At 57.0% G+C, this 13,393-nt stretch overlaps 1 protein-coding gene across 2 annotated transcripts; it reads right to left on the reverse strand.

The window, feature by feature from the left end:
• Positions 1-5,586: 5,586 nt before the first annotated feature.
• On the reverse strand, positions 5,587-12,832 carry DECR2 (2,4-dienoyl-CoA reductase 2). Of its 2 annotated transcripts, XM_055409019.2 has the most exons (10): positions 12,569-12,832; positions 11,391-11,496; positions 11,070-11,138; positions 10,687-10,738; positions 9,983-10,118; positions 8,444-8,568; positions 8,282-8,375; positions 8,026-8,130; positions 7,364-7,578; positions 5,587-6,546 (listed from the first exon to the last, which is right to left on the reverse strand). In XM_055409019.2, the coding sequence occupies exons 1-9, from the start codon at positions 12,627-12,629 to the stop codon at positions 7,364-7,366; spliced, it is 963 nt and encodes a 320-aa protein (XP_055264994.2). In that variant the 5' UTR covers positions 12,630-12,832; the 3' UTR covers positions 5,587-6,546. The 2 variants fall into 2 exon arrangements, with proteins under 2 accessions (XP_055264994.2, XP_055264995.2); XM_055409020.2 differs by lacking the exon at positions 11,391-11,496 and having other exon boundaries at positions 12,569-12,830.
• Between the last annotated feature and the right edge of the window lie 561 nt (positions 12,833-13,393).

A 13,393-nucleotide genomic window follows, 5' to 3' on the forward strand; every position in this document is an offset into this window, starting at 1 on the left:
GTCCGACTCTCCACGACCCCATGAATCACAGCACGCCAGGCCTCCCTGTCCATCACCAACTCCCGAGTTCACTTAAACTCATGTCCACAGAGTCGGTGATGCCATCCAGCCATCTCATTCTCTGTCGTCCCCTTCTCCTCCCGCCCCCAACCTTTCCCAGCATCAGACTCTTTTCCAGTGAGTCAACTCGTCGCATGAGGTGGCCAAAGTATTGCAGTTTCAGCTTTAGCATCAGTCCTTCCAATGAACACCCAGGATTGATCTCTAGAATGGACTGGTTGGATCTCCTTGCAGTCCAAGGGACTCTCAAGAGTCTTCTCCAGCACCACAGTTCAAAAGCATCGATTCTTTGGCGATCAGCTTTCTTCACAGTCCAACTCTCACAACCATACATGACCACGGGAAAAACCATAGCCTTGACTAGTCGGACCTTGGTTGGCAAAGTAATGTCTCTGCTTTTTAATATACTATCAAGGTTGGTCATAACTTTCCTTCCAAGGAGTAAGTGTCTTTTAATTGGAGACATGCAAATATGGCCAGCAAAGGCGAGGAACCACTTTTATAGAGGAGAAGGTTGGGGTTGGAAGAGGCTGTTATAAACAAAGTGACCATTGGTGGAAACTGGAGTGCAGCGGCTTTTCACTGGCTGAGTTGTGACAAGCTCTCATTGGCCAGACTGTTGCTGAAGGAAGAGAAATTGTTGCTTCCTGCTGCTGGGTAGTAAAACAGTGGCAGATATTGGGATCTGTGCTGTTGAGTGGTATGTGCCTGAAAGTGCCCCCTTCTGGCAGCCTGGCTCTATTTTCATGGAGCTCCCAAGTCCAGGAGGAGGGATCCCAAGGTCAAGGGGAAGCATCTGAGCTGGCCAGGAGTGACCCCAAAGCCCCAGAGAGGCCTGGGGGTGGCCCTGGTGATGCTAGCAGGAGAGGGCAGAGGTCTATTCCGGAGGAAGAAGGGACCTGCTGCAGACCGGTGATGGGGCAAGGAGGACCAGGGCCACCAAACAGCCTGTCCCTGGAAAGGGTTCTAAACTCGACTGTGGCCCACGCCCCTGCTGCCTGTCCCACCTTCTCCCACAGAAGAGGCTGGCCTTGCCCTCCCGGCCTGAGCCACCATCCTGGCTGGGTAATCTGGGGTATTTCCAGGCTGGAGGAGAGGTTTTGCAGGCGCCTAGTGTGTTTGTCCTCTTAACTGTGGTTCAGGGACGTGGACAGTCAGAGCTCACCAAACTCTGCCTGTCACTTGTGCGCAATCTGTCAAATGCTGATTATACCTCGATCAAGCTGCAAACAAAAACTGCTGGCCAGATATTTTCAGTCTGTGATTTTGAAAATGACATAAGCATTTTGCACGGGGTAAGCACACCGAGAGCGGGGTCGACTTAGGTCTAGATCACACCCACCCTCCATGGCTCCTGCAGCCGGGGGCGCAGTCCACACTCGAGTTTACCGATGTTTATTCAGGGGGGGAAGGGTTTTTTTCTCACTTTCAAATTTAGTAAAGTACATTTCTTCGAGTAAAAATAGACCACGAGTTTGTAAGTCACAATGTAACTCCGCCTGAGGCAGCGAGGTTTGCACAATTTCCTTATCTTTCCATCTCACTCTGCAGTTCCTGTGACGCCAGGCATCTCCAGTCCTTGTGGTGCCCACGTCCACACCCTCCAAGCCTCCCCTGCAGCCAGGATCCCAACCTGTGTCTGGGGAGGGGCGCCGAGGACCAGACTCAGAGGTTTGTACGCAGATCCAGGACTTCCTGTTTTAGCCTCAGGTCGTGGTTTCCAGAGGTGAAGATCTGATTCTTACCACTCTCCTCCCATGGGGTAAAAATTGTCCAAATTACACATGATGGTGAAAGAGTTCAAAGTTAACTCTGTAGATTTCTGCCATTCCTTATTCCTTCTTCAGCAGACTTCTGTCAGTGCTGTCTTTGGCAAGATGCTCTGCTGTACACGTGAGATGAGGTGCCCCCGCCCAGATACTCCAAAATGTGGAGATAAAGTTATCCTTTGGGACTTCAATTAATGAACACCATGCCCTGTCCCTAGGGTTGCAAAGAGTCAGACACAACTGAAGTAACTTAGCACATACTGATAACGTGTCACCTAGGAAATGATGCAAGTCAATCAGTAAATAAGTGACTAAAGAGTTTGAAAAGCCTCTGTTTGCTGACAGGGTAAAGTTGGTCTGATCCCAGAGACCAGAACCAGAATGCAGTGGTCAATATGAAATCCAGGGAAGGAACTGGTTCCCCAAGACACCTAAGACAGAAGAGTCAAGTCAGATGGAGAAGTGAGCAGGGAGCCTCTGCCGTCTCCGACTGGGTCTCGGGTTTTGCCAGCAAGGGGACCCAAGGCTTATGCAGTCACACACACACACACTCAGTACGCTGGTCTGCACATTGGTCTCTAGTGATTGTGTCTGGTGTGAGTCAGGACCCACATGGGATGCCTGTTCACATGCATTTTCTAGAAGTGCTGGGAGCTGCCAGGTTCATATGATGCAATCAACCTTTGTGTGTGTGTGTGTGTGTGTTAGTTGCTCAATCATGTCCTACTCTTTTCAACCCCATGGACTGTAGCCTGCCAGGCTTCTCTGTCCATGGAATTCTCCAGGCAAAAATATTGCAGTGGAAAAAAATATATTGCAATGTGTAGTCATTCCCTTTTCCAGGGGATCTTCCCCACCCAGGGATCAAACCCGGGTCTCCTATATTGCAGGCGGATTCTTTACCAGCTGAGCCCCAAGGGAAGCCTGAAATAAACCCTTGGCCTCCTTTATTGAGCAAGAGCCAGACCCTGACCTGAACTGGGACCCATGTCTGACCGAAAGAACGCTGGCTGTCTCTGCAGGGGGCTGGGTCACAGCTTGCACACAGGGAGCCTGACAAAGAGCAGATGGGCAGCGAGGGGAGGCGGGGTTCACAGGGCAGGTGGAGGTGGGAGAAGGAAAACCCCGACCCCCAGCTTCATCCCCAAGCTCCAGAGCATGCCCCCCCCACCGGAGTCTGGGAAGGTCCCAGGATCTCCCCCTCCTTCCCCTCTAGCATCCAGCAGAGACTGGCCCAAGTGCCCAAAGGGAAATGCCTGAGGGAGCCCACCTCTCCGCAGCCTGAGAAGCCCCCACCCCAGTGGGCCCCTCGGCCCTGCCCAAGAGGACACAGCTGCCCAGCTGCAGCATGACTGGGCCTCGGGGCTGAGCCTGGGGCGAGCAGGACGCCTGCCTGGACATGCAGCCCCGGGTGAGGGCTTGACCACTGCAAGGTGAGCTGGGTCTGACCACACAAGAACCCTGCCCAGGGCTCAGCATCTCTCCCTGCATCACTCAGAGAGGCCACGTCTCTGACTAAGAGGAAATTCAGGAGGGCCAGTCGTGCTCACGCTGGCCCCCAGCCAGGGCACCGGGCAAAAGGCTCCCATGTGCATGGTGAGCGGACCATGTCTGGTGAGGTCAGCCTCAGCTTCTCAAGTCTCCTTCTGTTTCGGGTGGCCTGGCCCTGGCCGGTCCCACAGGGCCCTCTGGGCCACCAGAGACCAGTGGGGAGGATGCCACCCAGGGACCCAGAACCAGCACTGCACAGCCTCCAGTCCTTTTGAGGTGACCCAAGATAAAACACGGGCAAGCCAGTGTGGTACCAGGTTACCATGGCAACAGGAGGAGTGGGCTGGGAAACTCCCCAAGACTATGCCTATTTAAGGCAATTTTGAGGTTCATTGCGTGATGCCTTGGGGACACCCAGCGTGACTCCACACAAGGGTGAACAAATTGGGGTCATTCATATATTCACTCAACAGAGTGTGCAGCATGGAGCAGGGACTGGAAGGCTGATCCCCGGCGGTGGGCAGCCTCTGCCGTGGCTTGATGTTTTTATGTACCATACAGGCTCACCCCACGGCAGGGGGACTCGGAGTGGGCGGGGCCTATAAACCAGCCTCCACAGCTGAGGTTCATGCATGAAAAATGAGCCTTTGTTTCAGTGAATCTTTCTAAGAGAATTTTAAAGATTGTTAAAGATGGGGACAACCTAGTTCTCTGCCAATTGCCACCAAGTTCAAGTGCCACTCCTGGGTCCCGTGTTGGCCGGTCACCATGTGCACCTGGCCCTCCTTGCCAGCCCGTCCAGAGCCCAGCCAGCATGTGACAGGTGCCAGGCATGCCTGTGACCAAGTGCCCCACAGCCATCCTGGACCTGCGGGACGACAGCAGGGGCTGGCAGACTAACCGAACAGCGAGGTTGATTTCTTTATCTTTTCAAGTGGGGTTTTTTTTAAAGTTGTTTAGCAGTTTATTCTGGCTGTGCTGGGTCTTCATTGCTGCATGTGGGCTTTCTCTAGTTGCGACGTGCAGGCTTCTCAGTGTGGTGGCCTCTCTTGTTGCAGACCACGGGCTTTAGGGTGAGCCAGCTTCAGTAGCTGCAGCACACAGGGCTTGTGCCCACCAGTGTGTGGGATCTTCCCGGGCCAGGGATTGAACCTGTGTTCCTACACTGGCAGGCAGATTCTTAACCACTGGACCCCAGGACAGTCTGCGAGGCCAATTTCTTACAGGTGAGCTGACCACCACATGCAGATGATGAAGACTGGTGGACAGACCTCACAGTGTGTGCAACTGTGCTGAATAACTTTGGGTCCACTGGATGGGGCCGATGGATGCCCAGGTGGCTGGTCACCTGGTATTTCTAGAAGAGAGTTGCATTGATTTAGTACCTGGAGGACCTGCCCTCAGCAGTGGCAGCACAGGAAGGGCAAGTCCCTCACCCTCTGCCCTGGACCGTTGAGCCCCTGGTACTTGGGCCTTCGGGCTCAGACTGAATCACACCATCTGCTTTCCCGGGGCTCCAGCTCGCAGTCGGCAGATCATGGGACTTCACAGCCCCCACAATCACATGAGCCAGTCCCTATAATAAATCTCCTCCTGTGGATCTATATATATCCCGCTGGCTGCCTTTCTCTGGAGAACCCTGACTAGCAGTAATGAGAGGCTCACTCTCACTCTCGGAGCCCGCCTGCCACTCTCTTTCGTCCTCCAGGAGCTGAGCCGCCGCACCCCAGGCCCTTGGATGTGGCTGGGGGGAAAGCCTCCCCGGGCCTTCTCCATCTCCTCGGGGACAGCAGGCCCCAGCTCTCAGGCACAAGGAGGGGTCTGTGACTGCCTCTCCCCAGGACCTGCCTTCCCGCCATGGCAAGCGCCCACTTGCTTTGCTGGTGGACTTCCTGGCCTCTGTTTAAGCGGCAAGCAAGACCCCTCTGCCCACTGGGTTCCCTGCCCCTGCACTGGGAGGGTGGGAAGGAACTCAGGTGGGCGCGGGTGCCTGGGGCAGAGGGCTCAAGCCCAGAGCGAGTGGCAGCACCAGGACCAGCCTCGGAGGATACTCCTCCCACCCAGGAGCCAACAGTCTTCCCTTGCTCCTGGGCTCCCTTCATCTGCGGGGAGTAGGGGGGTGCATTTCGGGCATTAGGCAAAGCGTTTTCTAAACTCTTCACAGGAAAAAGACAAAAAGGAGACACACTGCTACCTCTCAATGCCCAGATCACCAGTCCAGGTGTCCTCCTTCTCCTTCTAAAAATATTGTGAAGTCCACTGAATATATAATTTTATAGTAAGACGTTTATTTTTTAAGGAAATGGATTTTCTGGCAAAACTCTAGAACCTGTGCTTATGCAAATAGATGATATGGGAGGGGGTGCGGAGGAGGGCAGTGAGCCACCTGTCCAGCCAGAGGGCAGACCAACAGTTCTAAGTACGTTGAAGTTTTTAACAGCACAGAAAACAAGCCCAGGATCCAAGCAGCCTCCTTCAGGCCTGGCCTGAATGTGTGGCAGAGAGTGGTCACTGGGGAACAATTGAGGGTCCAAAGATCCCCCTCCCCCTGGGCCTGCGGGAGGGTAACAATGGGGCCAGGCCTCCTGGAGGGTCCAGAGAGTGAACCCCCAATGACCAAGGACTAAGTCCTCTCCAGGGCAGGTGGGAGCACCCCTATCTGTGCCGGCAGAGGTCCTGTCTGCAGCCCATACACCCGGGGAAGAGGATGCAGGACACAGGCCTCAGGGCAGCGCACAAACACACTTCTCCAGCCTTCCTGGTTTGGCATTCCTGTCAAGCAAAGGTCTCAAAGCAGGAGAGCAGAAGACAGCCTGAAACTCTTTCCTCCACCCAGGCCGCAGGAGCCACCTGGAGGCACCCCCCTGGACGCAGGCAGGAGAGAAAGGAGACCAGCCTAGGTGAGGGCTGGGCAGGCAGGGCAGCGCTGACCCTGGGTTGGGCCAGGGAACACTCCGGGGGCCTGGCCAGGTGCTGGAGCACAGGCCGCCTGAGGGTGTATGGGCAGGTCCCTGCCTGGTCACTGGCTCCCCTTCCCTGCGCAGAGATAGGGCCGTGGGGAGGGCGCATGGGTGCAGCACCGCTTCTAGAGGAAGGGCCGGTCTCTCTTCAGATGCTTGGCTGGGACTGCTGGGTCTGGCGCTCAGGCTGGGCAGGCGGGCGGGTGGCAGGTCTGGGGTCCGAGAGTGGGCTGTGGACCAGTTCCCTGCAGCGTGCTGTCCACTGCCTGTCAGAAGCGGCAGCAGACACCAGGTCACTGAGGCACCGAGGGATGCCAGGCCGGCCCCCTACAAGCCCTGGGGGAGTGAGTGGCAGGCTGGATGACAGCAGGCTACCAGGCCTGTGTGTCTCCTGAAGCGGACACGGTGGCCTCCCGCCTCCTCCCCGCCCTCCCCCAGCGCTCTCCACCCCAGCGACTGGCGGGCCTGCCCAGCACCCACGCCCTCCTGCTGCTTGGGGCCTTGCTGCCTCCTCTCCCGGCCCCCACCCCCGCCCACCCACTCTGTGCATCTGGAGGACCGAGAACACATCTTATTGTTCAGATGCTAAGTCACATCCGACTCTGCGACCCCATGGACTGCAGCACTCCAGGCTCCTCTGTCCTTCGCTGTCTCCTGGAGTTTGCTCAGACTCCTGTCTATTGACTGTGTCTGCCAGCCACCACACCAGAGGGCTGACAAGCATCGCTTGTCCTACAAGCAGGCCCAGGGGTCCCTCCGGAAGCGGCACCAACCACAGCTTCGTGAGGAGACCAACCACCTCCGATGGGACGGGAGCCAGTCCAAGTCCTGTCTCTACCCTGTGACGGGGACCCAGGAGGAGGGGGCTGGGCCCTCCCAGCACCCCCACCATGCCCTGTGTGCCTGCACGACCACCCAGGCCTCAGTCCAGTGTGGAGCCAGGGAGCCCGGGGTGAGCAAGAGCACATCTAGAAATGCACATAAGAGACCGGGGGCAAGGCGCATGACCCCTGGCCACAAGGTGGGTGTCTGGGAAGGGGGCCAAGGACACGGGTGACCCTGATGGTGGGAGCGGGACATCACCTAAAGCTTAGCAGAGGATGAGAAATCTGCCAGAGACTGGATGTCATTAGGGAACGTCAGCCAGGCACCCCCGTCAACCACCAGCAGGGCCCCCGTCACGAAGGATGCCAGCGGGCTGGCCAGGAAGAGGGCACTGTGGGCGATTTCTGTCTTGTTCCCCAGCCTCTGCAGGGGGCTGGCCAGGACCTTCGCCCTCAGGCCAGCATGCGGGGCACCTGGGAGGGAGGAAGAGGTTCAGGCAAGTCCCAGGACCCAGGGGCCGCCACCTTCCTCTGCCAGCCTCCCCTGAGCTGCACCCGGTAACGCTGGGGACGCCAGCAGCATTGTCCTGGGCCATGCCCAGTAACCACACTGTGGAGCCAGCACAAGGCTTGTCCCTGCTCGCCTGGCAAGGCTCTGGAGGCTTCAGCAGGGCCCTGTGTGTGCTGCTCACGAGGCCAGCAGCCCCTGGGCTCTAGCTCTAGGGACAGCTGCCCAAGTCCGGCCCCTAGCCCCCTGCAGGGCTGTGTGAACTGTCCCCAGGCTGGGGATGGACTCTGCCCACCTGGGGAGCCATGAGCGCTTGTCTCTGATCCCGGGCCAGTCCTAGCCAAGCGGGAGGGGAGCCCCTGGAGGTACTGTGGGGCCTGTGCCCGGGGAAGCACCCGCTGGGGGAGCCTTACCCAGACGCCGCAACCCCTCAGTGCCACTGATGGGGCCAGGGGCAAGGCTGTTGACACGGATGTTCTGGGGGCCCCACTCCACAGCCAGGTGCCTTGTCATCGCATCTGCAGGGGAGGCAGGCCGTGTGAGGGAGAAGCAGGGCTGCCCGGCCTCCGGGGTGGCCCGGATGTGGTGGGGGCACAGCTTCACCAGGACATTGCCGGCCTCCGGGGACGGGGAAGAACCCAGGCGGGAAGACCAGGGGGGTGCCCGTACCCACGGCCGCCTTGGCAGAGCCTGCGTGCACTTGGAGCACCTGCCCCCGGGCGCCCAGGGTTGCAGTGATGTTCACAATCACCCCTCCATGGTCCTGCAACACACGAGGTGGGCAGTGAGCGCATAGTCAGGACCAGGAGGCCCCGGCCTCGGGACACTTACCCGGAAGAACTTCTCATAGAGCACACGAGACACGTTGAAGGTGCCCAAGGTGTCGATGTCCATCACAGTCTTGAAGGCGTTGGAGGACAAGGCGCTGGCGGGGCACAGGAAGTTCCCGGCTGCACCTGCGCATGGAAGGAGCCCCGAGCAGTCAAAGCATCTGCATCCTCAGGGTGGTCCAGGCTGGCCAGGGAGGAACCTCAGCTTTTGGACAAACTCTTGAATGTTGGGCAGAGCAGGTGCTATGGGTTGGATCGTGTGCTTCAAAAAGATACACTCTTCAGTGTATCCCAACACCTGATGCCTGTCACAGCTATGAGTGTCCAGTCGTGTCAACTCTTTGTAATCCCACCAGGCTTCTCTGTCCATGCGATTTCCCAGGCAAGAACACTGGAGCAGGTTGCCATTTCCTTCTCCAGGAGATCTTCCCAACCCAGGGATTGAACCCACGTCTCCTGTGACTCCTGAGTTGGTAAGCAGGTTCTTTAGCCACTGCACCACCTGGGAAGCCCACTGCGGGTAAACTTAACTGTATGTGGAAACACGGTCTTTGCAGATGTCATCAAGATAAAATGAGATGATACTGAATAGGGTGGCCTAAACCCAAGGACTGCTGTTCTTAAAGGGGACACAGTCGTGCACAGAGGGACGGAGCAGAGGCTGGAGGAATGCAGCCAGGAGCCAAGGGATGCCAGGCAGCAGCCCCAGGAGCCACAAGCCAGGCCCTGGACAGACTCTCCCAAGCCTCCCGTGGGAGCGCGGCCCACCACACCTCACTCTCACATCTCTGGCCTCCAGACTATAAGAGAATGCGTTTCTGCTGTTTGAAGCTGCCCAGCTTATGACTGTCAGGGGCAGGAAAATAATACACTAATTTTGGGGGGTTTTTTAAATTAATTTTTACTAGAGTATGTTGTCATGCTGGAAGTTTCTAAAGGAAATTTCAGCAGAAATGAACCTGAATGTAAAGCAGAGACTATAGTTAACAGCTGTTAACAAATGCAAGGTATTCATAGTAGACACTATGTGTGTGTGTGTGGCAGGAGTATGGTATGAGTAGTTGTTTATATTACCTGCTCAATTAGTCTGTGGATCTAAAACTGTACTAAAACAGGGGCTTTCCTGGTGGTCCAGTGATTAAGGATCCACCTTGAAACACAGGGGACGCAGGTTCAATCCCTAGTCCCACATGCCTCAGGGCAACTAAGCCTTCAAGCTGCAACTACTGAGCTTGAGTGCCACCATCAAGCCCTGACACAAGTCAAATAAATAAATAAGTGTTGAAAAATAAAACTATACTAAAACAATAATGTGTCTTCCCTTTTCTTTAACAGGTAACTTCAGGACATGAGAGTGACCCTTCTCTGTGATTCAGCCTAGTTCTCAGGGCATCCTGCTGAGCAACGGCTGCATGGACCCGGGAGGGGCACAGCTGGGCTGAGACAGTGGCCTGGAGCCAGGACAGTTCCAGGGCTTCCAAACTAAGTCTGGTGTTGCAGACCCATCAGAAGCCCCCAGTCATGCTCAACAGGGACTCACAGTTGATGAGAATGTCAATCTTCCTGAACTCCTTCAGGGCCTGCTCTACAGCTGCCGCGATGGCCAGGGGAGCTCGGACGTCCAGAGACAGAGGGAGGCACTTCTGGCCAGTGGCAGCAGCCAGCTTTCCAGCAGCCTAGAAGCCAGACGGGAAGAGAGGTGGGCAGCAGCCTGCTGGCCTCACCTGGAGGCACAGCCCTTCAGGATCCAATGAGGATGATGAGCCAGGTTCTGCCAGGGACCCGGACTATGAGGCTGAAACCCACCCTGGGGAGGCACAGCTGCCAAGCGGCCCTCCCCAGGGCCACAACCCCTGGTGGACGCTAAGACATCCTGTACCCTGTCCCCTCTCATCACCCTCCAGGCCACTGGTCACAGGTCAACAGCAGCTCCAGCTGATGTCCAGTCCCTATGCTGAGACCAGCTATGGCAGGGGAGATACATTCCCCCCTCAAGAACCTGTTGAGCCCAGAGATCTCTGCTGGGGCCACAGTACCACCCAACAGATGGGTCGCTTCGCAGGACCTGATAATTAGATTCTGTAAAAACACGAGTGTTCCTGGGGACCACTTCCATTGAAGCTCCATATTTGGGAGACAGGTTGGTTTTGTTGTGATCACCCTCAGGACCTCAGACCTTCCAGGCCTAGGCTCCTGGCCCCCAAAGTCATCCATGGTCTGCTGGGCACAGGAGAGCCCCCTCACCATCGATACTCTGGCAAGACTTCTGCTGGCGATGACTGTGTGGCAGCCGTGCCTGCAAAGCCAGAGAGCAGGAGTGAGGGCAGCAAGACACAAGCAGCACACCCAGCAGGGCTCCTGCCCAGCAATCGAAGGGGCCCCCTCCCCCAAGGGTCTCTCAGGCTTCAACATCAGCCCAGGGCTGAAGGCACAGCTGGCAGATGACCCAGGGGCCTATTAGGGGCTGAGTGACTATGGCAGGACCCCTTTCAAATGTTCTCTGACAGACCTGGAACTAGAGGGGTTCCCACCACCGACTGGCATTTTGCCCAGGATCCCAGGCCCCCTCCCAAGGAGGAGGGGGCAGCCAGATGGGGCCTGGAGCACACAGAGCAACGCTTGCTTACCGCATGAAAATCTCAGCAATCCGGAACCCGATTCCAGAGCCACCACCCGTGATGAAAGCCACCTTGTCCCTGAGAGAAAAAACAGAGACTCTTTCCAGAGGCCCCTGTTCAGGCTTCCTTGATGGTCCACTGGTTGGGACACCATGCTCCCAATGTAGGGGGCATAGGGCCCACCCCTGGTCAGGAAACTAGATCCCATATGCCGCAACTAAGATCCAGTGCAGCTAAATAAATAAATTCTAAATAATTTGTTTAAATGAAAAATAAAAAGAGTAAGGGACTGCTGTTGAATGGGGATGGGGGAGGTGCTCTTCCACTGACCCTCTGCACTGGACACTTGCATCAAATTCGAGAAACGCCGCTTTTGAAGGCCTGCATTCCTCGGCTTTCTGAATCTTTGGGAAGAATGATTTCAGCCTAGAAGTCTCTATGCAGAAAGCTATCAATTAATGAGAAATGTTTTCAAAACATAAGCCTTCCTCCAGCCGCCCTCTAAATGGATAGGATAGCAGATTCCTGGAGAAAGAGAAACAGGCAGGTTTTTCTTGACATAAGAGAAGACAATTGGGGCCCCTGCCATTCTGTGATCTAAGCCTGGACACAGTGCTGTCCTCGACAGGTCTCAGAAGAATACAGAAACTAACAACTGTCATCAGGCAAGAGAAGTAACAATGGCCAAGATATGAATTATATACTGGTTGTAAAGTTTCCTGATTCTGTTTTGATGGTAAAGATCAGCCTTGAAATGCTCAATCACCTGACTAACTGGAACCTCAGAGATAATGATAGTAACTTTTTCTGACACTTGTGACTTTAATGAACTAACGCTTGGACTTCATCAACCACCCAAACCCCTTCTTAAGATGCTTGCACTCTTAGCTTAAAACCTCCCCAAATTTGCTGTTTGGAGAGACAGCTTTGGGGAAAATCTTCAGTGTTCTCCTTACTTGCTGCTGCTGCTAAGTCGCTTCAGTAGTGTCCAACTCTGCAACCCCATAGATGGCAGCCCACCAAGGCTCCGCTGTCCCTGGGATTCTCCAGGCAAGAACACTGGAGTGGGTTGCCATTTCCTTCTCCAATGCATGAAAGTGAAACGTGAAAGTGAAGTCGCTTAGTCGTGTCCCACTCTTCGGGACCCCATGAACTGCAGCCCACCAGGCTCCTCCGCCCATGGGATTTTCCAGGCAAGAGTACTGGAGTGGGGTGCCATCGCCTTTTCCTTACTTGCTGCTAGTAATAATTCTTCCTCCTCCTGACCTTTGCTCTGTGTTTTCTGACACTCGTCCCCACCTCCCCATCGATAAACAGGATACGGTCACGCGGACAAAGATCGGAATACCAGTACTTGCATCGCTGGGATACCCGGACATCTGGACAGCCTGACCACCAGGCTTGGGGTCCTCACACATCCCAGGAAAACCTCAGTCCCCCGCCGCGCGCACCGCAGGCGCCCCCGCCCCCTGCCCGACTCCCTGGGGCGCCCCAGACGCGACGCTCACTGGAGCAAGTCCGGACGGAAGAGGTGGCGGTACTCTGGGAGACAGTCGTCCTCGCTGACATCTGCCGGTGGCTGGGCCATGACGCTTGGAGCGGGCCTGGGTGGTAAAAGCAGCAGAGATCCGCCGGGGTCCCAGGACTCTAACCTCGGCCTCAAAGGACAGGAGGCTCTCTGCCCGCGGGCTCCTCCAGAGCTGCCCTGGGACGCGGACTTCCCGCACCTTGTCCACTCGCTCCTCCCAGGTGGCCCCGCCCCGCGTCCCCTCGCTCCTCCCAGGACGCCCCGTCCCTCAGATCCCCGCTCCTCCCAGGACGCCCCGCCCCGCGCCCCTCGCTCCTCCCAGGACGCCTCGCCCCGCGCCCCGCGCCCCTCCCAGGAGGCCCCGCCCCGCGTCCCTTCGCTCCTCCCAGGAGGCCCCGTCCCTCAGATCCCCGCTCCTCCCAGGACACCCCGCCCCGCGCCCCTCGCTCCTCCCAGGACGCCCCGCCCCGCGCCCCTCGCTCCTCCCAGGAAGCCCCACCCCGCGCCCCCTCGCTCCTCCCAGGACACCCCGTCCCTCAGATCCCAGCTCCTTCCAGGAGGCCCCGCCCCGCGCCCCTTCGCGCCTCCCAGGACGCCCCGTCCCTCAGATCCCCGCTCCTCCCAGGAGGCCCCGCCCCGCGTACCCTCGCTCCTCCCAGGACGCCCCGCCCCGCGCCCCTCGCTCCTCTCAGGACGCCCCACCCCTCATATCGCCGCTACTCCCAGGAAGCCCCACCCCGCGCCCCCTCGCTCCTCCCAGGACGCCCCGTCCCTCAGATCCCCGCTCCTTCCAGGAGGCCCCGCC

The sequence above is a fragment of the Moschus berezovskii genome, chromosome 27, assembly GCF_049115385.1.
Source record: "Moschus berezovskii isolate FMDL1 chromosome 27, NW_MosBer_1.0, whole genome shotgun sequence".
Taxonomy (NCBI): Eukaryota; Metazoa; Chordata; class Mammalia; order Artiodactyla; family Moschidae; genus Moschus; species Moschus berezovskii.

Excerpts from the sequence above, each read along its gene's own strand:
- DECR2 (XM_055409019.2), bottom strand. The coding sequence starts at position 12,629 with ATGTCAGCGAGGACGACTGTCTCCCAGAGTACCGCCACCTCTTCCGTC. Across the intron at positions 10,739-11,069 it reads ATTGCTGAGATTTTCATGCG|GCACGGCTGCCACACAGTCA; the intron begins GTAAGCAAGCGT and ends CTGGCTTTGCAG. Across the intron at positions 10,119-10,686 it reads GTCTTGCCAGAGTATCGATG|GCTGCTGGAAAGCTGGCTGC; the intron begins GTGAGGGGGCTC and ends TCTGGCTTCTAG.